Source organism: Protopterus annectens, chromosome 12.part0, assembly GCF_019279795.1.
Source record: "Protopterus annectens isolate FY-2018-M chromosome 12.part0, PAN1.0, whole genome shotgun sequence".
In the NCBI taxonomy this organism is placed as follows: domain Eukaryota; kingdom Metazoa; phylum Chordata; order Ceratodontiformes; family Protopteridae; genus Protopterus; species Protopterus annectens.
The window spans coordinates 977,130,003-977,157,773 of record NC_056746.1 but is presented as its reverse complement, the minus strand read 5'-3'; the positions used below and the strand labels follow the sequence as shown (position 1 = coordinate 977,157,773).

The window sequence follows — 27,771 nt, the reverse complement described above, 5'->3', positions numbered from 1 at the left end:
AAACACCTTTATTCAGAGGGCATGCTACAAGTAATATCAGAAACTATAACACCTACAACTAGAAAATCACATTTCAAAATGGAAAAGATTTTCTGTGTGGTGACAGAAAAGAGGACTGGATCCCTATCAAACATGGATACAATTTACCTTCAAATATCTACGTGAGCTGCTCAGTTCTGCCTTAGTTTATTCCTTTCACCAATAAACGATAATCCAACAACTGAAAAACAAGTAAACGCACTGAGTCCCAAACGAAAATGAGGTATTCCACCGGTTTTTATTTTAAAATTAAAACTTCCACGAACAAGTAAAAAAGAAGTAACAAATAAAACCAATCTCCGGAGATTGGTTTTATTTGTTACTTCTTTTTTACTTGTTCGTGGAAGTTTTAATTTTAAAATAAAAACCGGTGGAATACCTCATTTTCGTTTGGGACTCAGTGCATTTACTCGTTTTTTAGTTTATTCCTTTGTTAAGGTACATTTGTCAGCCATTTCAGTCTGTCTGCCTTTAGATCCTCCAAATCAAGCCCCTTTCTACCTGAAACCTGACGTGTGCTTGAGAAATTGACTATCACCTTTTGAACATTTTTCAGCTGTTTCTTAAAATATTGTACACAGAAAATAGTTATTCTCATATCCATAACTGCTGCTACAAAAAAGTCTCAGAGTTACATTCCCTTATGTTTATTCCATCTTTTCTTGTTTTCAATTTGGGTAGGGCATCCCTTGGAACCAGTCTGTATTTTACACCTAATGTGGTTACTGAAATATCTCTCAAATTAGTCTGTTTGCCTTCCTGTACTTTCCTAACCCTCAAAGTAAGGGAGAAAACATTCTTCGTTTATTATGTGTATGCAGACAGTCATGGTTTTACTTGGATGAGACCACACAGATTAGAAAATCTGATCAATTGAATATTTCACTGCTGTCCCACAGGAATTGATTTTGGATACATGCTTCCACTGTGTGAACTTGTACATAGGAGAGGCTTACAGTATCATTACTGTGCTAAAGATACTCAACTTTACATTTTCTATCCTCAGGGCAGTTTGACTACAGTGGATTCTATAAGCAAGGGCTTAGAATATATCCATAACTGATTAAACTGTAATCAGCTGAGATTTAACACTTGCAGGACAGGGGATGTGGCCGTCTATATCATTGTTATGGAATCCAACTTTTCGGTTTTGAAGCCATTCAATTTAATTCAGTTTGGAGTTTGAGAAGGTGTGGAATCTTGATTTTTTTTCCCACAGTACACTGACACTCGGGGACCATCTGTTCTTTGTTGACAAGTCTTCATTTTTTCACTTGCAGAACATTTCAAGACTTTCTAGTGGTATTGCATGCCATGGACTCATCTTGCATGGAGTACTTTAAGTCCCTTTGCCTATCATTCCTAGGATTAGACCTGGATTGCCTGCAGCTACTGCAGCTAAATTAATTATCTCATTACCATAGTTACACCAGTTCTGTAGAGTCTGCAGTGTCTGCTAATAAAGTCTCACATTGCCTTTGAAGTTCTCATGTTGGTTGACTGTGCCCTGCATTACATGGGTCCCCTTGTCTGAAAGTGGTCCTGGTCCCAAACAACCCACCAAGATGTTTGCATCCTCATCCCTTAGAGATGCAAGAGATTCCAGCAGTAATTTGGACAACTCCCAGTGTTTCTGCTTTTATCATCAGGCACTACTCTTTTGTAACCTTCTCCCATAATGGTAGAGTGTGATTCCTTTTCTGGCCATAATTATGAGATTGTTTAACATCTTTTTTAAATAATAGTTTGGATCTGGTCTCAGTGATTTTATATTTCACAGCTAATACTGCTCTGTCTGTAGTGTATTAACAATGTAATTCTCTGTCGTAATAGTATTTTTTTCTAAGCACATTAATGCATTTGAATCTGCGTGTGCAACTTCAACTGAATTGAAATACTTGTTTTGGAAACATTTCTTATAGCAGTTAGAGCTGCTAGACGAATTCCTAATATACTTTCACTTTATTTTGCTAGGGTGTTCTCCAATCTAGTCCCTGTTTCATGCTTAAAGTAGTGACAGACTAACTTCCCTTTTTTTTTCAGAATATTGTAATCAGGGAGAATAACTCCACCATGTCATGGACATGTACCATCAGTTAAGATTTTCCTTTGAGGGGGCAGACTCTGTCCACAAAATAGCCAGTTGCCTTTTCTGAAAGCGAGCATATTCAGAAACCTTGGAAGATTACCCGAGTCAGATGGCTGTCTGAATGCATTGTTTTGCCAGTATAAGCATAATAGCCCTCATGCTACAGTACTTAAATCTTATGTCATTGTAGCAGTTTCTATACTTTTTACCTTTGTCACTGAAGATGTCTGTACAGCAGGTAGGTGGTCTCCTCTCAACATCAGTGCAGGACATTATAAGCTGGTTGTAATGTCCAGGCTTTCCTTTGGGGTCATTGATATAAGGAGAATATTTAGCTATGAACCTCTGCCCACAAGGATTTGCTTGGAAATCTTTTCTTCTGGTACAGGAGCTGGATCTCCTGCTAACTGGTATAGAAGTTGTGTACTTAGTATAACAATATGTCTATAAAAGTAGATCCATTCATTTTAACATTTAGCCACCTTCCCCATCTCTGGTATTATTGGCCTTGAGTCTGCCCTCATTTTTGCTTAGTCTAGTCTTTAGATGTTTTTCACACATCACACCGAAGACCTGGTAAACCTTAGCACCATGGTACTGTATAGGACAGATGTTACAGGGGTGGATCTCCTATCAGAAGCAAAAAATGTGTACTTAGCATAACAACAGATCTCTAATGTAAGCCCATCCCTGCCTTTGGTGTAGTTGGTCTCCAGTCTTTCCTTGTTTCCCTTAGTCTAATCTTTAGATGCCTTGCAAACATTACACTGAAGACCCTGAAAGGTTTCACACAATGGTACAGTGTAGGATAGAGGGACAGAGATTAGTACCCAGGGAATGTTTTACTTACTGAGTGGTAACAGTTCTCCTGTTACACAGAATAGATCTGCTCTTACAGATCTTTTGTTGTGGCAAGTACGCAACTTTCATTTTTATATGCAAATGCTGTTCACCTCACGTTAGGTATGTAGTCTAAATTTAAGATTTTCTTAATGACAAAGCATTTGTTTCAGTTGTACATTCTGTATTATTTTGTCAATATGCTGTCTGGTTCTATGGCATATAGAGATAAAGCCATGACTACAAGCCAAATGACCATGGCTTGCCTAGCTGAAGGAGCCAGGAAAAGGAAGATGGAAGTGAGTGAACAATGTCTGTTCACCTATCCTAAAGGGAAGGTGACAGTCTGACTCCCTTCACCTCGAGCACCTGTCATAGGAAAGGCATCTTGCAGGTATAATAGGAGTCTGGACTGCAACTTCAACTGACCACTTTATAGAGTTTAGTGAGAAAGTGCATCCACTCAGGGAAAGGCATTACATACCCTCACATCTGTGACCATGCACACAACTGCCAAAGGGAGAGATTAGAACCATATAACAAAAAATATTGATGGCTGTCTGGGGAAATCTGCAATGACCTTGATCACCTGAACAGGGAACAATGGGTCTGTCTGATTGTGGTAGTCTGATGGTTTGGCAAACATGGGGAGAAAAGGATTTAAAAAAAAAATGTTCTTGTTACATTTCTTATCTGTGTCTCTGGCCTTGGCCAGTTGATTAATCTAGCTAAAAAGTCAAATAACTTTATAATCTTATAATTTAGTTTGGTTTCTTTCATAGGGACCCAAGTTAGTATGGGATTCAAGACCCTAAGACAGCTGGGGTGCACATGTCCTCTAACCCAAGTAAAGGGATGCTGAAATAGGCCAAAACAGGTATGTCTGTGTGAGTTTGAGATTTGAGAAATTTGAAGTGCCATGCAAGAGGGATAAGGATGGCTGTGCTTACATGTTTACCCATTGTAGAAGGCTATCTTGAAAATCAGAAATGATTAACACTAGAAGCTTTTATTTATTTTTTTTATTTTTACTCTAATGTTGTTCTGTAATAAATTCATAGGTTATATTTGACATATTTTGTGTGGTATATTTATCAGTCATCTGAAGCTATTACTTAATATAATATTTTGGGGATGGAGAGGTAATACAAGTTAAGACAAACTTTGTAAGGATTGGGGAGGAGAAATATGTTTCTGTATGCATGTGTGCGTGAAAGACAAAATTATTTATTTATTTTTTTATATGAAGCCTTAGAAAGGCAGAACTATATGTTATAATACCTTGCTTGGTGAATAACTACAAAGTGCAGAAAGTTAAGAAATTATAAAATTGTTGGTATGAGGGGGTGACAAGTCATCAAATTAAATTGCATTTTTATCTAGTATGTTCAGGACAAAAATAATTTTATATGAACAGAAGGTAAGTACTTGTACAGAGCAGTAGGGCTAGCCAATAAGTCCTTAAACCTGTACATTTTATTTTTCTTGTAAATGTATTTTAAGTAAAAAGCACTGCTGTTCAACAAGCGTGGGGATGCTAAATATTTTATTTTTGTACTTTATTATTCATTTTTAGGGAGCACCATGGAAATGTTATGCCTCCCTCTGTAAAAGATAACAGTGGTAGTCATGGTTCTCCCATCAGTGGAAAACTAGAAGGCATCTTCTTCAGTTGCAACACAGAATTTAATACTGGTAAGCCGCCTCATGATTCACCTTATGGAAGGTATCGATTCGAGGCTCCGGTAGAAAACCTGTTCAATCCAAACACTAATCTCTACTTTGGGGACTTCTATTGCATGTACACTGCTTACCATTATGTAATTCTTGTTATTGCACCAAATGGGTCACCAGGGGATGAATTCTGCAAGCAAAGGCTTCCTCAATTAAACATAAGTGATAACAGGTTTCTGACCTGCATTGAAGAAGATGGAGTGATGATCTACCGCCATGCTCAAGATGTCATCTTGGAAATTATTTATACTGACCCAGTTGATCTTTCACTTGGCACAGTCTCCGAGATCATTGGCCATCAGTTAATGAGCTTATCTACTGCAAATGCAAAGAAAGATCCTAGCTGCAAGACCTGCAACATCAGTGTTGGACGCTAACAGTTTCATGACTTCAACCATTCCATCTCCAGATTATAAATTGATTGCCCTTTTCTGTTTTCGGAGGCATGCAAATGCAGCTTTACCAAAAGCAAACAGCACATTTACTTACAATTGTTTGTCTTTACTAGCATTCCTTAGTGTTCTCTTCTCTTTATTCATATATTTGTGAAGTTGCTGCTAAGGCAAACTATAACACTGCTCTTTCTACTGGTGGTGATGCGTTAACAGACTTATCTGTTTTAGATGCTGCAATATATTCCTTTGCCAAATGTAATAAAAATGGTAAGTAAGGCTGCTGTAGCAAAGTAACAGTAATGGCTTTCATGTGATGTTAAAATATTTTTCATTTTTACCTGCTGAATTAAAAAAAAATGTTACAGTGCAGTTAAAAAAAAAAAAAAGCACGAAGATTTGTACTTGCAGCATGTTTTTAATCTTGGAGTATAGAGACATCAGCACTTCAACATGTTGTTTAACAGTGTAACATGTTATTAGCTAACAGAAAGCATATTTCGTGCTTAAACACAATAAATATTGTAGAAAAATATTTTATTTGTACTGTTGTATAAAATATTTACAAAACATACGGAATGTCCAGAATGTTAACCATAGGAATTAGTTATACCATAAACCACAAGTGTCTTGTCAAAGGAATAAACTACAAACTGTGAACATTTTTTATAGCTGTAGTGTTTCTGTCACTTAACATTTGACAGATTTGGGTAAACAGTAAGTGAATCTGGAATGATGGTATTAGATCTAAAGACATTATTAGAAAACAGCAAGCTGTATACAAACATGTCATATTTAACATACAATACACAGAGTTTTCATATTTTTGTAAACGTTACTGACAGGCATGCATTCATTATGCAGAAGTATGACCAAAACGCTAGCTTTTATAAAACAAGATTTTCTTCATTGACATAGTAAAAGGCATTCCATTTTTCATTTTTTTTCCTATTATAACAAAATGGCAATTTGTACAAACATTTGAATGCAATTGTAAATCTCATTTAAAGCATTACATGGAATTGCAGTGTGCACCGTTTCACTTTTGTCTTAGTCTCGTTTCCTCTGTTCATTAGAAAGCTGCAAAGAATTTGTGATGGCAGAACTGTGACTCTGAGATATGAGTGAAACAACCAGTCATCTTTAACAGAATCAGAATAAAAGTTCTGATAAATGCAGAACCATACAGCCAAATCATTAACTGCTAAATGGTTACTAGGCCAATATGATATGTGTAAATTGTAGCTTGGCAAATTACTACTGGAGGCACAGAATAAGCATTCTGCTAAGCAGGGCATAATATAGACTATTGCCAAGATTCAGGCAAATATGATGCCACATAAGGTAATCCTTGTCAGACAGAAAATACTTGTAAGCTGCAGTGCTAAATTTCTACAGGATATAGGATCAATATTGATTCTGATTCAAGGTTTAACCCAAGCAGGCTGAAATTTTTATTGGTTATGTATTACTTGATGTTAACCTTGCCTTTGTTATTTTAAGCTTCTATTTTGTTTGAGTTTCCAGATCACTAAAATTGGTACATACAGTAAGAGAATTCCCATGAGAAAAGCGATGGGATATTCACAAGGAATACATGAATGCTTTTTATTCAGATTCTTGCCCATTAGAAGCACAAATTATCGGACTTTAGTGCAGTAGAAATTGCTACAAAGACTAAATCTTAAATTGGGGTAAGCCAGTGGGCACTAACAGAGTAGCAGTAAAGGATTGTTCACACCTGCTGCAGATACTAAATAGTAAGAATGGCCCATACCAGGATGTTAGATATGCCACAGGTAAGCATTTTGAATTATTGTTAACATTGGCTAGATGACAGAAGAATATATTGCCAGTGTCAGTTACAGCATTTGGGAACAGTCCCTCCCACATGTTGTGGTTGTGAATATCCAAGTATTAATCAGTGATTACATACAACACCATTCTGTAACGTCTGCTGTTCCAACTTGTTCCTCTTAGAGTGCACAGGTGCTTTGGGCATTACATGCCATATGTGGTGCCTTGGTGCAGTGATTATTCGATCAATGCATCTGTTTCAGTGATTGGACTACTAACAATCTTTGCAGCTTGTTTGATGGTATTCACTTGTGATCTAGCATGTACTTTTAACATCTATAAAAGTACCTTGGCACATATGGCCAGCCACATCTTTTTTGTACTCCCATAGTCATGATGTAGCATTCATTGGTTAAGGAAAGTGAAACACTATTACAAACTGTGAAAACTTGCCCACCTTCTCCTCCTGTCCATGTAAATGTGTTGATGGCTGCAAGCACTGAACTTGGCACACTGTACAGTACTGAGTTCAGAATAACCCAGCATTATAGAATGAGATGAAGCTTGTTTTCTTCACATCATGTTACTAGTATACAGCATAGCCATATATGCCAGATGTGGTGATTCAAGGAATATAGTAGTGATGCTCTGCTGTAGCCCAGCAGTGGCTGTACTACTATTCCACACTGACATACAAGAGCTAATGTGAGCGGAGCCTGCAGTAGTTACAGATCTGTAACTTCATGACCATCCTACATGTTTTGAAGATTGCACCTTGAAAGCCTTAGAGTAATACATCTCACAAGTTATGAAATAAGACTACAAGTGAAATGCTACTGTAGTCTGCCTAAAGGTTATCTATGTTTTAATTTATATATCACTTTTGGATATACCAAAGTTTTCTGAGATAACTGGTTTGCTGGTGACAAATTTCATAACTTCTAACAAACAGCTTTGTCCTAAAACAACAGTTTCATTTGTATATACTGCTCTATTTTAGGATTTGTATGTCACTTTTTGGTCTCCCTTCATATGCGTGTGCTTAAACTAATGTGCATGTTTTTAATTTTGTACCACATTTATTAACTTTAGAGTGCTGCTGTTGTATATATCTTGGCTTGTTTGGATAGCAGATAGTTGTTTGACTTGCATAAAATTTAATATGGACAGTTCTGATTGTTGCCTTTGGTGAAACTTTTTGTGTATTGTGAGCTTTGGTGTAGAAGTTGTTACACTTTAACATATTTCAGCTTATATAGTGAGAGGTGCTTCTGCTTGCTCAGTGTAGATTATAAATGCTACACTGTGTAGCCATTTCTCTGGCATTTGTAAGTCATAGCACCCCTGCCTTACACAAAGTAGTCAGTATCTGTCTACCAACGAATATGTGTAGTCTGAATCTGCCTTTGTACTGATCAGTCAAGTCTCTGGCTGACGGTTCTTGATATTACAGTTTAACTATTACTCTGCCAAGTTCTTGATTTTAACTAAAATTGCACTGCTAATTTGTGTATTCAGACTTGCATATTGTCTTTTGAATGGCACTGTTTAACATTTCAGTATATTGGTTATAGTGCTTTGTCTGGCTGATTGGTTTGTTATTAAATGCTATTTTTTTTTTTTTTCCCATTACAGATTAGATGCCAGTGTTATAAATCCCAGGACTTAGATGAATCTACATTTTGTTTTGCATATTGTACCTTATACATCAGAAAATATAATCAGATTAGAGGTATATGGTCAGTGAGTAGAAAGGCTATTATCAGTGGGATTTTTTTTAAGATTGTTTTTTTTTTTTTTTAAGATTTTAACCACATTTTCTGACCCCCGGATAATACTTAAAATGTGAGCTTCATTCAACCCATTATTTCCCAGCAAAATATAAACTATTTAATGATAATGGCATATGTATTATTATTAGTCTTCACAAAACCTGAATTTTAATATATTCAAGTGTAGATTGCTAAAATGATACGTTACCAATTCCTGGTATATCTGTTTGTGGAAGCCATAACAAAAGATCTTTACTTATTCCTTCCAGCAACTACAGTTATGTCAAAGGCAATACTGCAGTCATGTCCAAGGCAATACAAAATACTGTTTCTTTTTCCTTTTAGTATACAGAGTTCACAAAATCAAATAAATAGGCTATGAAAGAATCTTAAAAGTATTTAAGAGTCTAAACACTGTTTATCTAAAATCTGAGGTAATAACTGTAAAGGAAAGACATCCTTGACTGTTCACACTTCATGAATAATAATACAACCTGTCAAAACGGATAATATGTTGACTTCAGAAGTGGGAGACTATTTAGGTCTCCATCACAAAAAGAGGTCTTGAAGGAACCCTGAACTATGAGAGAGTTGCTTTTGGGGTTAGGTTCTGCTTCTGAATCCAAATACATCACTGTAGACAGAGAACAACATTTGGGGGAAAAATAGTCCTTTTTGTTATTTTATAGCACTTCCACAGATTTTTTTTTTAATGTGACAGAATATTCCTGTGTGCATTCTTTGCTCAGACATCCTTTGGTGTACAAACCAGTGGAAGAGATTGAGCATATCACTTAGTTATACTACACATATGCCCAAGCACCAACAGTGTCCTGTTAGTTTTGAGGAGGAGGAGTATTCAGGATCATTACAGTATCAATTCAAGCATTGGCCTCAAAACATATGTTGGTGCGATGATGTTGGTTTATGGCTACTCATATTGTCATCCATTTATCTTCTAGATCGTAGCTATTTTTTTTTTGTAAGAAAAAAAATACCTCTTCTACCTTTTTATCTTTGAAGGAGAAAGAAGACTTTTATATGATACATTTCAAGTCGGCTATGAGTGTAGTCAAGACTGCATGTAATATGCTCAGCTGTCCCCATTTTCTGATTCCAGTCTGTCTCTTAAAGGATATTTAATTGAGGAAAACTATTAAGCTATTATACATGGGGCAAATGATAAAAGAGTGTTTTATGCTTTAACCTGTTCAATTTTTAATTTCCTATTGTTTATGAATAATTTTCTGTGGCAGATCACTTCATACTTTGATTTCTCAGGTGAAAGTTGCGTTCAATGATAATTTCATTATCTTCCTGTTACTGTGTCTTTTTTTTTCAATATGCTGCACTCTAGAATTTTATGGAGTCCCTAGATGTAGATGAATGTTTCTGTCACACTTTTTCTTCTGTGGAAGTATGTATGCTGGGCTTCTTTACTATCTCTGTTTGTGTATCTACTAGGTATATTATACACTATAAATTACAGTAGTCTGACATGTATTAGATGTACACCAGCATGTTCACATGGAAGACTGTCTCCTTGCTGATGAAATAATTGACACCAGGAACATTGTGTAAGATGCTCAGGTGGTTAACAGAACCAATAAGTGATGGAGATTTAACCTAATGTACATTGCCTTTGTAAGCCTGTTAGACGGTAATTTTACTATGTAACTTTCTCCAGTTCATAGATTTAGAGTCCACGTCTAGACAGTGTGCTTGACTCCATATGTAGAACTGATTTAGCTCTGATAGTGAATGTCTTCCATTGAATTATTGGATATTCTAAATTTTACTTTTAACCATTTTTCCTATGAACCCAAACATTTTCCTCTGCTTATATATTTCTTGACCTCAGTTTTTTTTTTTTGTAAAAAGTGTATTCAGTTTTGTTTGCTGTTTCAACTACAGTAGAGTGGATTATCAGAAACGTCAATTATCTGAATGCAGCCTTCCAAAGTTTTCAGGTAGCAAAAATCATAAAGTTTGAATTTGTAAATGTTATACATATTCGCTTGTGCTTGTTTTCTGAGCTTGTAGCTTGCTCATTTGTGAAAAATATTCTTTATTGTCAACTGGAATCACTAAATGGTTGAAAAGTGTATTCCCTGTGTGCAGAAAAACAAGATTTTAAAAGTTTTTTTTATCCAGTTCAATGTATGTTTGATTATCTGACCTACCTTAGGTCCCAGTTAGTTGGATAATCAAGACTGTGCCGTACTACAGTGTGTGGAAATTTAGTCTGTTAAAACTTTATAGTATTTTAAAGAGCGTGGTCTGCTGTTGTATGTTGGAGCTACTTTATATACTATGTAAAATTCTGCATCAAACAGCTTTCTTTTCATATCTGTGTTATATTAATGCATTTGGTAGTCGCATTTCCATAGCTTATGTAAGTGTCTACAGTGAAGATTGTGTGCTTTTATACCACATCCATTTTTTTTCAACAAGAGTGTAGTTAAGCATTCTTTTCTTAAAAAAAATATTTTTTTAAGTATATAAAAAATTACTTTTAGAACTCTTGCCAGACACAGAAGTTTAAATGATCTGTCTCCAACCTTGCATTAACATTAATGTGCCAGTAAGATATAACTACCCCATTGTTTGGTCAAGAGGCAGTTGGGTTTAATTGCAGGGTATAAAGGACTGGAAAACAAATGATTCATTAAATGCCGTCCTATTAAATTAGCTGTTTAACAAAACATTTTTTGTTAAACTATCAATTTAACAGGTTGTACATTGGCAAATGTATTTCTTGCCCTTTTATGCATTATAGTTTTAACCCAATAACTATTGGCCTAACAGTGAAGGTACTACATAACTGCCACCATGTTAGGACATTGGAAAGTAGCTTGGTTAAGCTTACACACATTCTGAGAGATTTATAAAAGTAAGCTTTTATTTTTTTTAGTAGAAAAAAAAATATTTAACAAATGAGTTTTCTCTTGCATATTCATGGGAGCACATTTTGTTGAAAGAATAAGTTTTGTACCTAAAAGTTACACTGACCTTTGCTGATGATGTTTAAAAGAACAAAGACACATTGATGGAGAAAAAGAATATTTACTGCTGACTGGTTGTTTTCAACTCCACATTTATTTGTCATTGTCATACAGCATTATGCAAGGAGAGCTAGGCATGGACTGTTTTTGTTAGCATCTGTTCCCTAAGTAGCTTTTCTTCTACCTCTTTGCATTACTTATGAGACACTGCTTGAGATGGTAAGCAGATTTAATGTGTGGTTTGCCTCTTTGCTATAACTTTAAATCATTTCATTTTTTATGTAGTGTAGCTAATATCTAAACCTGCAGTTGTAGATAATTTATTGTCGATTTACTGAAGTGTGCATGTCATTTAGGAATCTATTTGTTAACTTTCAAAAATATTCTTTATGAAATTACATTATCTTCTTTGAGTAGATTTAAATGTGTTGAACTTTCTATTTTTATTAAATTATCTTGATGTTATATAGCCCATAACATCTGTTCAAGTTAAACTTTGTATCATGTAGCAGAATATATACCATTTTTTTTGTTAATGTAATACTCATATAAAACACTAATTTAAAGAACTGCGGCTGTGAGTCCTAAAACTTACCATTTTTTGTAGTATTAACAAAAAAAGGAATGCTGTATAAATGGTCATTAGCCTTTTATTGCATTCTAGTTCACCAGTGGCAACAACTTGTAAGCAAGAAATGTCTAAAAGCAAAAGAGCAATACAGAGTGTCTCACACAAACACACTTGAGAAGTGAGGATAATATTACGTACTCTGACAATACTTCTGCTTCTACTACAGAATTTGTGGAAACAGAGCTGTCGAGTAAAAGGATTACTGAAAGGATCTTTATTTCATTTCTTTCAGATGAGACTTGGCTGGTGAGGTTAGGAGACACTATTCTACAGCCATGATTCTTTGTCTTTTTCAGCAGGAGTCATTTTTTTGAGTGGAAGCAACACAAAGCACTGTGGAATGACTGAACTCGTACTAATATTGAACTTGTCATTTCCTGACAAGTTGTGCATTAAGTAATTATGAAAGTTAAACTGTTCTGTTTGAGTTTTTTGTGGAAGAGTAACAAGATTTCGTTTTTGTTTCTTAAAGCAGCAACATTTCTTACCTGCTTATTCAGTATATCAAAACTGACTGATCTGCGTATGTACATTACACAAAACATTTTGGATCACCGATATGTAGGGAAGTGTTCACTGCCTCTGTTTCTGCCAGAAAGAACAGCAACTGTCTGATGGTATAATGAAAAGTGAAGTTATGTTACAGTGATGATATAGCTTCAGACCATTAATATGAATAGTATGCCACCAAATGGTAAATGTCATTAACATACCTATAGTTTCTGTACTTTTTTATCCAGACTAATGCGGTGCAGTGGTGCAGCAGTTAATGTTGTCACCTCACAGCAAGAGGTCCTCCGGTTTGATTCTCAGCTGGGGTGCCCTCTGTGTGGAGTCTGCATGCCCTCCCTGCGTACGTGTTGGTATGTGTTTGGAGCATTTCTCTCCAGGCCTCTGCTGAAAATAGGCTCTATCTTAGTTGGAATTTCCCAGTCAACAAATGTTAAATAAGTAAATAAAATAATAAATAAATAATGCAATCTTATTTCGTATCTAATTTTTCCTTTACTGAGACCCGCATTTTTACTGCTATCTAAAAAAGTTCTCCCAACATGATCAAGTTATTTCTGTTCTTACATAGTTTTTCCCATACCTGCTAACAACCATTCTTAAACAAGACTATAAAAATAAGGCAGCATCAGCTTTTTCAGAAAAATGCAGCCTCCACCTTTAAATGTATTTCCTGTAAACAGCCAGTAGAAAAAATTGTACTTTGAGTATGTTATAAAGGAGAATTAAATAAATTATGACTGACTTGTGTGCACTCACTGTGAGTAGTCTTAGTGCTCTCTCTGCAACTGTCAAGTATCATAAGATTTCATAATGCTCTTATTAAATTCCTATGTTAGTATCATGAGAAACTCTGTATACTTTGGGATAGTGACATTGTGAGCATCTCTGTCAGTGGGATATGTATGGTTAATCATTGAAGAAAAAAATACATGAAGTAAAAAATAAAGTGTAAACACTGATATACCAACATGTGGTATACGATGTTTCCAGTTATAAGCCCATAAACCAATAAAACATTCACTAAAACAAATAAGTACACCAGTTATAGACATTCAGCACTACAAAACTATTAGTGGCTAAATGCCAAAAGTGCATCATTTTAATGGGCTTTGGTTGTACTGAAACAGTCAGAAATGTTTTACCATCACCCACAAGTAAAGTGCTAAATCCTTATACATTATTTAGTCCAAGCAAAAATCATTTATACATGTGAAATGATTAACTGAAGTATGTTCACATTTAAATGAAACATGTAGAGGTAATCAAAAACAATCACAGTGCATGTTGAAATTTGTCAAAAAAGTGACATCATTATCCTTGTTGCCCAGCAACCTTTAAATGTCTTGTCATCTTTCCTTACCCTGCATAATGTGATAAAGTGCACCAAGAAGGACGTCTTTCTCTGAAGAAATTTATGTAGAATGTTCAGTGCTTTTGATATTTTTCCTGTACACTTTTCATGTAACAGTTAAAACTGTTAATATTGGAAAGTCAGATTGTTTTAGCAACATCTTGCTTGCTGATTAGGACTTCTAGTAATCGCAGCTTGGCTTTGATGTTTTTGTATTCATAATATTCCTCTGCCATTGGAATCCGATCTTCTTTTTGTGCACTCCTACAATTAACAGTAAATGCAACTGCAGTAAGAGAGCTGAAGAAAGACTACTAGCATTTTTATGCAGAATTGTTACAGAAGACTACAGTTTTGTATATTTAATTTTCTTAAAAAAATATTTAGTGACAGAGCAGTGCAGAAGGTGAGCTGACAGCACTGGCCATTATTAAAGTTCTGTCTTAAGATGTTAGTGTTTGAGTTATTTTTCAGATTTTGTGTGTGTATGTGTAACTATACATAGATAGGTAGATGCATTTTACTGGTCCATGCACTTTCCCTTGAAGTAATGAAAAACTCTTATTTAAACTTAAGATGTTGCACCATTCTGTGCATGCATGCGCGCGCACACACACACACACATATATATATATATATATATATATATATATATATATATATATATATATATATATATATATATATAGATCATGCACATATACACTCTTGCGTACTTGCCAAAATTTGCTTATCCCCGGTCCACTACATACCTAGCAAAATGTGTACACCATATGTAGCTGCGTTTTCCATTAAAAAGTAGCTTCCCAAACTGCAAATGATTTTAATCTAGGAAAGTATCTTAAAATATGTTTAGTTATGTGCTCCCTAGTTGGGAGGCACAGTAGTTCAACAGTTAGCATTGTTGTCTCACAGCAAGAGGTTCCAGTTCAATTCTCGACTGGAGTGCCTTCTGTGTGGAGTCTGCATGTCCTCCCTGCATTCTCATGGGTTTCCTCCCACATTACAGAGGCATGCAACTGGAGCATTTCCGCCCAGGCCTCTGCTGAAAATGGGCTCTGTTCCAGTTGGACTTTCCTGGTAAACAAATGTTAAATAAATAAATTCTCAAGACTGCAACATTAAAAGGAAAATACTGCGTGGTGGTGCTGCGGTAGCAGTGTCGCCTCACAGTAAGACGTCCTGTTCGATTCTCAGCTAGAGCGTCTTCTGTGTGGAGACATGCGTGAATGGGCGTACCTTCATTGAAGGTTGTGCATCAGGGCCGGCAACTCGGCCCGTAAAAATCTACTGCCAATCATTAGTGGACCTGAGTTCTGTTGTGGCGACCCCTTAACCAGGAAAAGCTGAAAGTTACAACAACAAGGTATAGTTAGGAAAGATACTCAAAAAGAACTCTGGTAAGTACAGTAAATAAGCCTTACTGTTGCCACCAGAGTGATTAAAAAAGTTGTCTAATGATAACATTTGCTCAGAAACTTACTTTAAGAGTAGGTTTTACTTCAGGGATCAATCTGTAGTGAGAACACATTGGTGTCTTTTTTTATTTGTATTCTGTCTCCAGTTATGTTTATGTTTTCACTTGTTCGTTTGAAATCTCAAGCTAAAGGTTATGAGGCCTACATAGGTCATCATGTACTATACTTAAGGGGTGTACATGTACCCACAATTTGCTGTTTTGTCTGTTCCTAAATGCACTTTTGACAAGTCCCATATTTGATACCTAAAACATTGACTTAACTATGCCTACATTCTCCAGATTATAAGTCAGGACCATCCCAAAAGCTGCTCCACCTGTCTAGGGCATGAACAGGTTATTGACAACTTCTGAAAATGCCAGTACTTCAGCCCTGTGAATCATCAATGCTAGAGAAGGTTAAAGCTTTTTAACACCACACACCTACTAGTGTTAAAGGGGGCCCCATTACAAAAAAATGACCAAGAGACACAGGGGTGTGGGCATCATAGAAAGAATGGCCAAGGGACAATGCTTGTGATCCTAGGAAAGAATCAGAAAGCAGCATGTGAAAGACTCGGAGACGAGGTTCAAGTTCTTTACTGATTTTCCTGGGAAATCCAATTATACTGCACTGGCCTCTTATATCTCATCTATAATTACATTTTTTTATAATGAGATATCAACTCTCACTACTTCATAGATGACTGTATGTTAGGTTGGATAGGTGGCCCCCAGAATCTGCTGTTGCAACTGAGACATGGGTGTGAGCACCACCTCATCTAGCATGCAGGAGGTAACGATGCAGCAGTATGCAAAGAGACAGGCCTTCAGGTCTTCATAGTGTGTCACTGGGTTTTGAGCTTGTGCCCAGGAGATCAACTACTTGCACTCCTCAGCATATTTCGTGGTGAGCACAGAGTTGATTTCTGTAGGTCAGCCTATACTTGTTGCTAGATAATCATCTAAGCATCTTCCCATGCAAGCTTGGACAACTTGTTTGACATGTAGTGAACCGGCTGAGCTTCAGTGGGATAGCACACCTGACAGTCTACTTTGAGCACAATACAAATCTGTGATACATGGACAACACTATACATATTCAGCGATGAAGAGACATTCAGATTAGTGTTGCTCTGTCACACTCAACCCCCAGTATAAGACTATTGTATGGCTTGTTAATGGGTACAAGTCAGCACAGCCCTTCTCCCATTTCCCTCTTATTTTGGAGGTGTAGCTGAATCTGAGAGGACCAAGGAATGCTTGAGAATGAAAGGAAAAATTAGTCTTCCACCCCCTAACCTAAGTCCTTTCCTAAGGATCCCTGCTTTGAGTAGGCCACCAGTATCACAAAATCCCAAATAAAGTGCCCTTTTCTTCCCTTCTCTTTCTCTCAGTAACGTATAAACATTTATTAGAGGAAGAAGAAAGAGAAACCCTGGGATTGTATCACAGATCTCCATCTGAAGAAACTATAAAAATTGATGCTACCAAGTATTAGGACTGGTCAGCTGTCCTTAGGCTGCAAACACCTCCCTTTTTGTCCCACTCCTATCCCTTTTTGCATTGTGTCAACTTGTGCTTAAATCTCAAATAGTCCTAAGCTGCTTCAGTTATTAAAAAAAATCTCATTACATTTTTGGGGATCTTATTTCTTTTTTATGTTGAAGTTGACGTTTTTTGCTTTTGTACCTTTTTTTTTATATTCCAGTCCCTGTATCTTGACCTCTAGTCTCTCTAATCTTTCAGTAATTTGGCTGTCTCTCTCACACTTTAAGTTATCTTGGTATACTTGAATATCAAAGGATATAAATCACACCTTATAAGATGTCTGTTTTTTTTTAGTAGTGGTTTTCTATAGCTTATCTGACATAACCAGCTTTTTCTTGTGACTGAAGCTCTTATTCATTTTGTTTGTTCTCCCTTTTAACAGCTTTATATTTATGTGCATAAATACAGCTATTGGAGACAGCTTTGACTTGTGTTAGCATTCTTTCCCTGTGTTTTGCTGTCATTGCTACAGTGACACCACCCTTTCTCTTTTTCAGCCACAATCATTTCATTTAATTTCTTCTATGGTCCTACTTATGCAACATTCGGCTAAAGCCTGCTACTCAGATTGTGCAACTTTTGGGTTATGCATGTTACTTTTGTCGGGTTCAGGCGCCTAGGCAGCGAGACATTTCCCCTGTGGTACATTTGACTGGGGACAAATGGCTGAAATGACATTCAGCTGCAGAGAAATATGGCTGTTTGCAAATTCCCTGTGGGCAAAGAGAAGAATGTGTTGTCATACCTACAACTTCAATATCCAAATGCATAGGGGGAAAACAAACAGCCATATTTCTCTGCAGCTGAATGTCACTTCAGCCATGTGTCCCCAGCCAAAATGTATCGCAGGGAAATGTCTCGCTGCCTAGGCGCCTGAACCCACTTTTGTCAGTCTGGAGATCTCCTTATGCAATTCTTGTTATCCTTTGATCTGATGTCAATTTTCATTTGTTCCTCAACCCTTGAGTTTGGATCTGATCCTCAGAGCCAACTCTGCCACTATTACTAGCTCGTGCATCACTGAAAGCTCACAAGCTTTTCCCTTTCCCACAATGCCCTAGTTCCTAACATACCCCAGATCTAGTTTGCCACCCTAGAGTACAGACGTGGTTGCTGTTTCAGCTCTTGAGCTTACATATATTTTTTTATCTTATACCCTTTTCTTGCCATTTAAACTCAGTTTATATCTGTATTTCATATTTTTTTAAGTGTACCGTCCCTTCTCCCTTTGAAGGACTTGTGTATTGCACTTGGTTACTATTGTTGATATTTCTTTCTGTACCTTCAAGTACTCCCTTTTTTTAACCATAGGTGGTAAATTTCTGTATTAAGTTAAAAAAAAAATTTTACACTGTCACTTCTTGACCTTAGTAGCTTCCATAATTTCTTTCTAGTGTTTTGGTTAATCTTTTATTAATATGTCAGAAAACCTTCAGGTTTCAAAAATGTGTGGCCTGTGGCCACAAAATTCCATCTTCATATGCACATTCTCTATGCCTAGGCCCATCACATCTCATCTCGAATTGTGAAATTTGTAAGCGTTTTAACCCTAGGGCCATCATAGAAAGAATAATCTAACACTCAGGCTTGCTGCCCTTTACATCTACTACTGCAACAGTATCTTCTGGGGCTCATCCCCCCCAAAAAGTCTGATAAAAAATACTCTAGAAAATGCTCTCCAGAGCCTGTGACTTAATCGGCTCTGAGTTTGGAGTGTCCAACAAAAGTTTCTAAATCTTTGGATTGGAAGATTCAGAAAGAAATGTCACCTTTGATCCGATCACCACTCGTGTCCCGATCTTATTGCCTCCAGGCTGCCATCCCCCTTTTTGGAGTGTTCTCCAAGATGCCACCATTGAAAATCCTCTTCTACAGCATCCTTGGCTCTCTCTTCAAAAACTTTGATGGAAGCTGACATGGGCAGGATGATGAGGAACTTCCTGTCGATGCAGATCCAAATGGTGTGTTTCCCAGCTCCAAACCCATTGGGTCTGGAGGCCTTAATACAACTCTCTCCGATCCAGCCTCCGGTATTGGAGTTGTCTGATCCAAAGGTCCCAGGGTTATTTTCACTGGATCCAAAGAAACTGGTATCTTTTACTTCGGTGGCTTCTCTGAGTGGACTAGCTCCAAGTGTCTCGGAGCCATAGCATCAGCATCAGGTCTCAAGTGTTGGAGTCAACTCTGAAGCTGTTGGAGCCATTTCTTCCCCTTAGAGCCTTGGTGTTAGACAACTTGGCTCTGACTCTCCCAAGTGCTCTGCCTTCGGGAAGGAGGGAATCTGTGGTCCATAACTGTGTCCTTTTGGAGCCATCTATTTCCTTCTGTCCTAGACATTCAGCATTTGAGGTAGTGGAGAGAGCTTTCTGTATCCCTAGAGCTTGAACTTTTCCACCTCCTTCGGCTCAGACTACCCTAGCCCATTTGTCCCTCCATTGTGAGCCTCAGACATCCTTGCCATAGGAACAGCCATCCCAATTTAGTCACCAGGATACCTGTCAGGGTATACTGATTTCTTACATTTCTCTAGAACATCCCACCGAAGAACTTCCCAGAAAGAGGAGAGTGCAAAAGGAGGCACTTAGACTCTCCTCAAGAGTTGGTCTCTAAAGGTAGCGACTTTGATGAAAGGGAAAGGTCTCTAAGAAATTGGTTGGCCTCCCCAGAACCTTTCCCAAGAGGAGTTTGTATTCTTGGAGGCTTTTGGTGCTGGCCCATTTACCTCCTGGGTAATTCCATTTTCTGAAGAGCTCATTGATTTGTTCTCTCAGTAGGTGTTAAAGGAGACAGATACTGTTGAACCAGTACGCAAAAGACCAGACGAGCAAAGGAGTACCAGTTGATGCCATGGTCATAGTGGCAGCCATCAAGAAGGAACTAGCAGAAAAGAGTTCCTCTATCTATTCTCTTACATGGTATTAGACAGATTTGGAAAGAGTATTTATGCTTCAGTGACCTTTACCCTTTAATTGCTGAACTATCTGGCACAATTCACAAGACTCCAGAGGGATTTGATTAGAGAACTTCCAAATCCGTCTCTGGGACCATATCCTCCGAGGCTGAGAGCACTGTTGCCTCGCAGCTGGCTACCCTTCAGTCCGTTTCTAATTTGTCCATGAGACTTATCTCTCATGCAGCAGAAGGTACCTCTCTGTGGCAGGTTAACGCATTTCCATTACAAGACATGCCAGGATGTGCTTGTGTGGCTTTGTAGAACCCTTCAGAGCTTCCTCCTTTAATGCTGCCTTTGATGGAAGTTCCTTATTTGGCCTCAAAGTGAAAGACACACAACTCCAGGTGTGAGCACGAAGGTAAAACCTTGTCTGCTGTGGGCATACATTTTTTGACCCCTCAGGGGAGGGGTCCACAGAACCAAGGATCTAGAGACTCTTTCACTGACAGAACCTTTCAGCACTCCTGAAAGGAAGCCCAACTGTCTTTTTCTGGATGTGGTTGGGGGTTGTTTATCCATGCAGTAGAGAGCCTGGTTAAAAATGACAAAAGATTCATGAGTGGGGAGGATAATATTCAGAAGTTATAGCATACCTTTTTCTTACCCACCTACTCTAGTTTCAAAGAAAATCCCCAATGTCTCACCCAATCAGAGGGAGATTATAGCACTAGAAATACACAAGTTACTAGAAGAGTGTGCCACCCAAGAGGTTCCCCCCAGATCAAAGAAAGTCTGGAACTTACTCAAGATTATTTTAGTGCCAAATAAAACGGGACTGGAGACCAGTTTTGGATCTCAGCAATCTAAATCAGTCAGTTCAGTACACAAAGTTCTGGATGGTCACAGTTCAGTCCTTTTTGCTTTTTCTGCACCAGGATGATTGGATATGCTTGCTAGATCTTTAGGATGCCTACTATCATATCAAAATGAATAGATGCTCCAGGAGATATCTATGCTTCTGGCTGGGAGCCAGTCATTACCAGTTCAGAGCGCTGCCCTTTGGTCACACAACCCACAGAGTGTTTACCAAGTGTATGGCAGTAGTGACAGCTCACTTGACACTGCAAGGATTCCGAGTGTTTCCATATTTACACAACTGGCTCATCACTGCTCTGACTAGGCATCAGCTGATACAAGCCCAAGATTACCTACTCCAAATCTGCTCCCATATGGGTATCTCAGTCAGTTACAACAAATCTCATCTGGAACCAACTCAGACATTAGAATTCATTGGGGCTCCTTTCAACACAATCACACAAACTGCATCTCTTCCCTAACAGAGAGTTAAGACTGTTCAATTCCAGGTCAGGAAAATCCTCCTAAACTCTTCTCTTTCAGCTTGATTAATTCTTCAAGCTTTAGGGTCTATGTCAGCAACAATCATCCTAGTGCCATTATCAAAGTACCATATGAGAATACTACAGTGGACCTTAGCTACTCACTGGTCCATTCTTTAATACCCTCTGTCCAGTCAGATAAAGATGTATCAAGCTTGCAAAATATACCTCCTATAATGGATACAATCAAGTCAAATGCAATAGGGTCGTCCCTTTCTCAAAGTCATAGTGACCATGGACACCTCTCAGATCCAGTTTGGGGGGGCACTTTCTGGGAAGGACAGTCCAAGCCACATGGTCCTCCAAAGAGGCCAGTATGCATATCAATGTCCTAGAAATAAGAGCTGTCCTCCTAGCGCTGCAAGCCTTTCGAGACACTCTTCCCACTGGGACTGTTGTGATTCAGATGGACAACATATCAGTGGTCTGGCATATCAACAAACAAGGGAGAACCAGATCTTACCCCCTGCATCAAGAAGCTCTAAGAGTGTGGCAATGGGCAATCTCATCCACTTGATAGCAGTGCACATTCCAGGGAAATTCAGCATGATTGCAGATGAGTTAAACAGCTCTGTTCCAATGCCTCTTGAGTGGTCTCTCAATATGAAGATGGCAGAGAGGATTTTCCATTGATGGAATCAATGGTGCGTAAATCTTTTCTCCTCCCCTCTCAACAAGTGTGGCACGTTCTTTAACGCCATCCCTGCACCAGGGAATCACTGGGAGATGCTCTACTTCACAAATGGCCTGACGGTCTCCTTTATGCCTATCCCCCCGTTAACCTTCATTCACAAATTACTTAAGGAAGCATCTTGATTGAAGAGCAGAGTAATCCTCATTGCCCCTTACTGGCCTCGTCAGATTTGTTTTCCCTTTCTTTGGCCTCATCTTCTTTGCCCCTTGTGGATTCTGGACCCAACAAACTTGATTCATCCAGGCATTCCAAGCCTAAAATTGACAACATGGTTTCTCCACTTCCAATGATTGTTATAATGTTCTGGAATTTCTAGCATCGATTTTCAGTGAAGGTGCTAGTTATTCTACCATTAAAGTGCAATTAGCCACCATCTCCAACTTTCATGTTGGAATAGATATTTCATCTCTTTTGTCTTCCTTTTTTTCAACCCATTTCTCCTTCCCCAGTCCGACCTTCGGCTTCAGAGTTCTTGGATCTGAGGTTGGCCTTGGTCATTAGGTCGGTGCCGACGATCTTCGTTTCTTCGCTGACAGCTGCCTGGAGCATCTCAGATCTGACCAGTTCGGATCCGAGCTGCGCTCTGAGCCAGAGCCTGTGTGTCAGATCCGAGGGAGTGGTACCTTTTCCATTGGCTCTGACGTTGTAGGGTCAGGTTCCCTCCCTCGCAGCTCTGTCCACTTCGGGACCGGCTCCGATTCTCACATTGGACCCAGGGAGACCGGCCTCCTTATTAGCTTCCCAGGAGGTCTGCTCTCCTTCGGCATTCGATGTGGTAGAAAGGGTCCTCTCCATCAGATCGAGACTCCTGACCACCCCCTCGGACTCTGCCAGATCCCCTCGGTTCTGTCTGTGGTCCTCATTGTCTTACCAGAGGGACAGCCTGTGCTCAAAGAGCCCCAGACCATTCCCCCAGAGGAACAGATGGCTGGCAAGCGTTCCCCTGAGAGCCCCACTGGAGATGTGACACGCAAGCATGTGTGTAAAAGGAGGCACTTGGACTCCCCCGAGTCCCTAACCGAGGACACAGATTTAGCTGATGGGGAGGGCTTCCCCAAGATCACCTGCCGACGATGGAGATCCTGCACCAGCTGGGAGGTTGGTCTGCCCCCAAGCCCTCCTCTGATGAGTCTGTGTTCCTGGAGGCTTTCGGCATGGGCCCGTCTACTTCCTGGGTGTCCCCTCCCACGGATCCTTTAGTGGATTTAATCACCTCACGGGCATGAAAGGAGCCAGATACCGTGGAGCCGATCCCCAAGTGCCTCGATAAAGTTTTAAGTCCCCCCCCCCCATTTGACAGGCCTTCATGGAGTAAGGGCTCCCAAGTGGATGCCATGGTGGTAGCAGCAGCCACTAAGAGTGAACTATCTCAGGAAAGTTTCTCGGTCCACCCTCCTGACTGGGAGTCGCGGAAGATGGACCGCCTAGGGAAGCGGATGTATGCTTCAGATACCTTTTCGATCAGGGCACTGAATTACTTGGCTCATACCACTAGACTCCAACGCGACCTAGTAAAGGAGCTGGAGTAGTCTCCACCCAAGTCCATGTTGCAGGAGGACTCTGAACGTGATATCAAATATGTCCATGCTACTCCTCTCCCATGCTACAGAAGGAGCAGCTAGGGCAGCTGGGTCCGGCGTGTCCATGCGACATAATGCCTGGCTCAGGTTGTGTCAATTTACTGAACCCTTTAAGGCGTCCTTTGCCAATGCCCCTTATGACAGCTCGACACTTTTCAGTAAGACCATCAAGGAGACACTAGTCCAGAGTGAGAAGGATGGGAAGACACTCATATCCAGAGGATATTCTATCCCCTTTGTGGGTTACCCCATATCTCCCAAACACCCCCCCTCGGACGTTCCACCCACGCAAAGGGAAGCAGCAGCACAGGAAATTACCAAGCTGCTAGGAAAACGAGCCATCGAAATCGTCCCCCAGATCAGTCCAGATCAGGCTTCTACTCCAGGTTCTTTTTGGTATCAAAGAAATCGGGGTACTTAAGGCCCATTCTGGACATCTCTACCCTGATCCTGTCAGTTGCCAAAGAGAAGTTCTGGATGGTCACACTACATTCCATCATGCCGTACCTGCAAGAGAGTGACTGAATGTGCTCATTAGATATCCAGGATGCTTACTATCACATAAAAATGCTCAGAAGCTCCTGGAGGTTCCTCCGCTTCTGGCTAGGGGGCCAGTCATTATCAATTTTGAGCCCTACCCTTTGGTCTCACCACAGCCCCCAGGGTGTTTACCAAAGTGATGGCAGTTGTAGCGGCTCACCTGAGGCTTCAAGGGATTCAGGTCTATCCGTACCTGGACGATTGGCTCCTCACTGCTCCTAACAGGCGTCTCCTTTCCCTAACTAGGGATTACTTTCTGACACTTGCCCTGAGTTTAGGTATCACAATCAACACATCCAAATCTCTACTAGAGCCTGTACATACATTGTTGCCAGGATAGACGCACTCCAGTGCAAAGTGTTCCTGACCTCGGAGAGAGTTCAAAACCTCATGATGCATGTCTCTCTGATTTACCATTCTCACCTCCTGACAGTGGAATCAGTGTTGAGGGCCCTAGGCTCTATGGTGGTGACCATAACTCTTCTTCCGTGTGCTCGGCTACACATGCGGATTCTTCAGTGGACTCTAGCGGTTCAATGGTCCCTGTTGGATTTACCACTAACCTATCCTATCCACCTAAGTCAAGTGTGTCGGTCGTCCCTCATATGGTGGATGAGCTCTCCGGACATTTTGGAGGAATGACCTTTTGTTCCAGCCCAAATCACAGTGACCACGGATGCCTCCCAACTCGGGTGGAGGGGCATTGTTCGGGCAGGACAGTCCAAGGCCTGTGGTCCCCCATAGAGATCAGCTTACATATCAGTGTCCTAAAGATGAGAGCGGTCCTTCTAGCGTTGCAGGCCCTTCATGCCTTTCTCCCTCTGTGGACGATTGCCATTCAGACAAATATGTCAGTAGTCTGGTATATCAGCAAACCGGGAGGGACCAGATCTTACTCCCTTTGTCGTGAGGCCATAAGTGAGGAAATGGGCGATCCCCACTGGTCGCTTTCTCATCGCAATGCACATTCCGGGATGGTCCAACATTCTAATGGACAGGCTAAGTTGGACCATTATGATGCCTTATGAGTGGTCTCTGAATTGAATCTGTCAGTAGTGGAACAGATCTTCAGTGAGTGGGGTCAACCTTTCTGCGATCTCTTCGCATCTCCTTCCAATGCGAAGTGCAGCAGGTTTTTCACACTGAACCCCCTGCCGGGGAAGTCCCGCAGAGACGCACTAGTTCATGCTTGGCCTCCCGGTCTTCTGTATGCTTACCTGCCAGTACCTCTCATCCCGTGGTTTCTGCAGAAAACCTGTCGACTGGGGAGCAAGGTGATCCTTATTGCCCCATTCTGGCCTTGCCAGGTATGGTTTCCCTTCCTTTGGTCTCACCTTCTGGCTCCACCTTGGATCCTAGATCCCATTCAGGATCTGATTTCACACCCATCTGGGTGCCAGTTCCTGTGATTGCTAGGACTCCCGGACTTTCCTCCTCAGTTAAGTCTATTTTGGTAGCTGCTCATAAGGCTTCAACCAGAAAGGTTTATCGCTGTAAGTGGAAACATTTTTCTTTCTGGGCTTCTCAGAGGAGTTTAGATCCTTTCACAGCTCCTATTTCCCCTATTCTTGATTTTCTAGCTGATATTTTCCAGCATGGAGCTAGTTCTTCTATTGTCAACTTTCAGTTGGCTGCCATTTCTCATTTTCATGTGGGCGGGAATTCTGCTTTCTTGGCATCTTCTAGACTGTGTAAAACCTTTATCAAAGGCACCTTTTTGCTACGCCCCCGGTCAAAGATCCTGTCCCCCCCATGGGACCTTACTGTTGTTCTCCAAGCTCTGGTCGCTCCGCCTTTCGAGCCTGCTGAAACTGCAGATCTAAAATTTCTGTTGTGGAAAACAGCTTTAATAGTCGGTATTACCACTGCTAGAAGGGTTTCGGAATTACAGGCCTTGTCCATCAAACTTCTGTACATAGTTTTTCATAAAGATAGTTTCCCTTCAAACCAATCCACCTTTTCTTCCTAAGGTGGCGTCATGAGGCAATATCAATCAGACTATAAATTTGCCTGTGTTCTTTCCCAGTTTTACCAACAGGATGGAATACAAGCTACATATGTTGGATGTGCATAGACAGTTACGATTCTATTTACACAGGGCAAAAAATTTTCATAAATCTGATCAATTGTTTCATTCTATAGACCCTTTTTGGGCAGACCTGTTTCCAAGGTCACTATAACTAGATGGATTTCTTCATGCATCCTGCAGGTCTATAAGGACAAAGGCATGTCTCCACCAGGCCAAGTTAAAGCTCATTCCACTAGGTCCATGGTTATGTCTGCAGCTTTCTGGTCCAGAGTGCCTTTGGATGACATTTGCTCTGCAGCTACTTGGTCCTCATCTTCTACATTTATTTCTCATTACAAATTGGATTTGACTTCTAGGAGGAGAGCATCCTTTGGCTCCGCGGTCCTCCGGAATATCCTTCCATGAGGGCCTCCTGGGAGTTTCGTAGCTGGGGACTCTGTCCCACAGGTTGAAGACCAAATGAAGTAAACTACTTCAGATAAAGAAGTTATGTACTCGCCATAACGTTCCATCGGAGTAGTTGTACATTTGTCTTCAACTGTCCCCGGACCTTGATGCATGTTCAGCCTATGGGCTTGCAGTATAGGTCACAAGTATGTTATCATGTTGGGTTCTAGTATAGGTTCAGCAAACTCGACCTGGGGATGGAAGGCAGTGGAGGTGTATTATGGGTAAGGGGAGGTGTCTGGAGCTCAGAGCTGATGCTAGTAATATTTGCCAGCTTGGATCCGTATTCCACAGGTTGAAGACAAATGAAGTACAACTACTCAGATGGAACATTATGGTGAGTACATGACTTCTTTTTTTTTTCAGTAAAGGAGAATATATGCTGCCTCTATTGGATGTTCACAGACAATAACATTTTTACTAAAATAGAACAGAAGAATTTAGAAAAACCAACAAACAATTGTTTGTATCCTTTTCGAATTCAGAATTGGGCAAATGCAGTTTCTAAAGTAACATTAGCTAAATGGTTGACTGATTGTATTATCTTTGTCTATAATAAATTGGGCATGTCCTCACCCAAGCCATCAAGAGCACATTCCACGAGATGTGTGCCTGCCTCTTCAGCGTTCTTGTCCAGAGCTTCTCTAGATGATATTTTTGCAGCCAGAACTTGGGCCAATCCTCATACTTTTATTGCTCATTACAAATTAGATCTGGTCTCTAGGGGCAGAGTAGCTTTTCGTTCAACAGTATTAAGAAATATCCTTCCTTAGAGCCCTCCTGGGGTCTTTAGATAGCTGGGGACTCTGTACCAAGGAGTTGAGGAACAAATGAAAATCGGCAACATCAGATATAGAAGTTATGTACTCACCATAATGTTCCATCCATGTTGTCCATTTTCATTCTTCCCATCAACCCCATCCTAGTCATTCTTTGGAAGGATCAAGGATGCTGAAGGAACCTTGTTCCTATTTTTGAGACCCAGTTTTTGCTGGTCATGTTGATATTGTTATTTTTTGGC

The 27,771-nt window shown here is 39.7% G+C and overlaps 2 protein-coding genes across 6 annotated transcripts in view; one reads left to right on the top strand and one right to left on the bottom strand.

Moving 5' to 3' along the window:
* The window catches only part of PHYHIPL (phytanoyl-CoA 2-hydroxylase interacting protein like), a 959,792-nt gene extending 954,033 nt beyond the window's left edge, over nucleotides 1–5,759 (top strand). For all 4 annotated transcript variants that reach the window (XM_044090002.1, XM_044090000.1, XM_044090001.1 and 1 more), the window contains one exon: nucleotides 4,545–5,759. In XM_044090002.1, the coding sequence (XP_043945937.1) occupies nucleotides 4,545–5,079 (535 nt within the window). In that variant the 3' untranslated portion in view covers nucleotides 5,080–5,759. The remainder of the gene's footprint in view (nucleotides 1–4,544) is intronic.
* Nucleotides 5,760–13,204: 7,445 nt separating this feature from the next.
* Nucleotides 13,205–27,771, bottom strand: part of LOC122816916 (protein FAM13A-like) — a 1,835,067-nt gene continuing 1,820,500 nt past the window's right edge. For both annotated transcript variants that reach the window (XM_044089997.1, XM_044089998.1), the window contains one exon: nucleotides 13,205–14,427. In XM_044089997.1, the coding sequence (XP_043945932.1) occupies nucleotides 14,304–14,427 (124 nt within the window). In that variant the 3' untranslated portion in view covers nucleotides 13,205–14,303. The remainder of the gene's footprint in view (nucleotides 14,428–27,771) is intronic.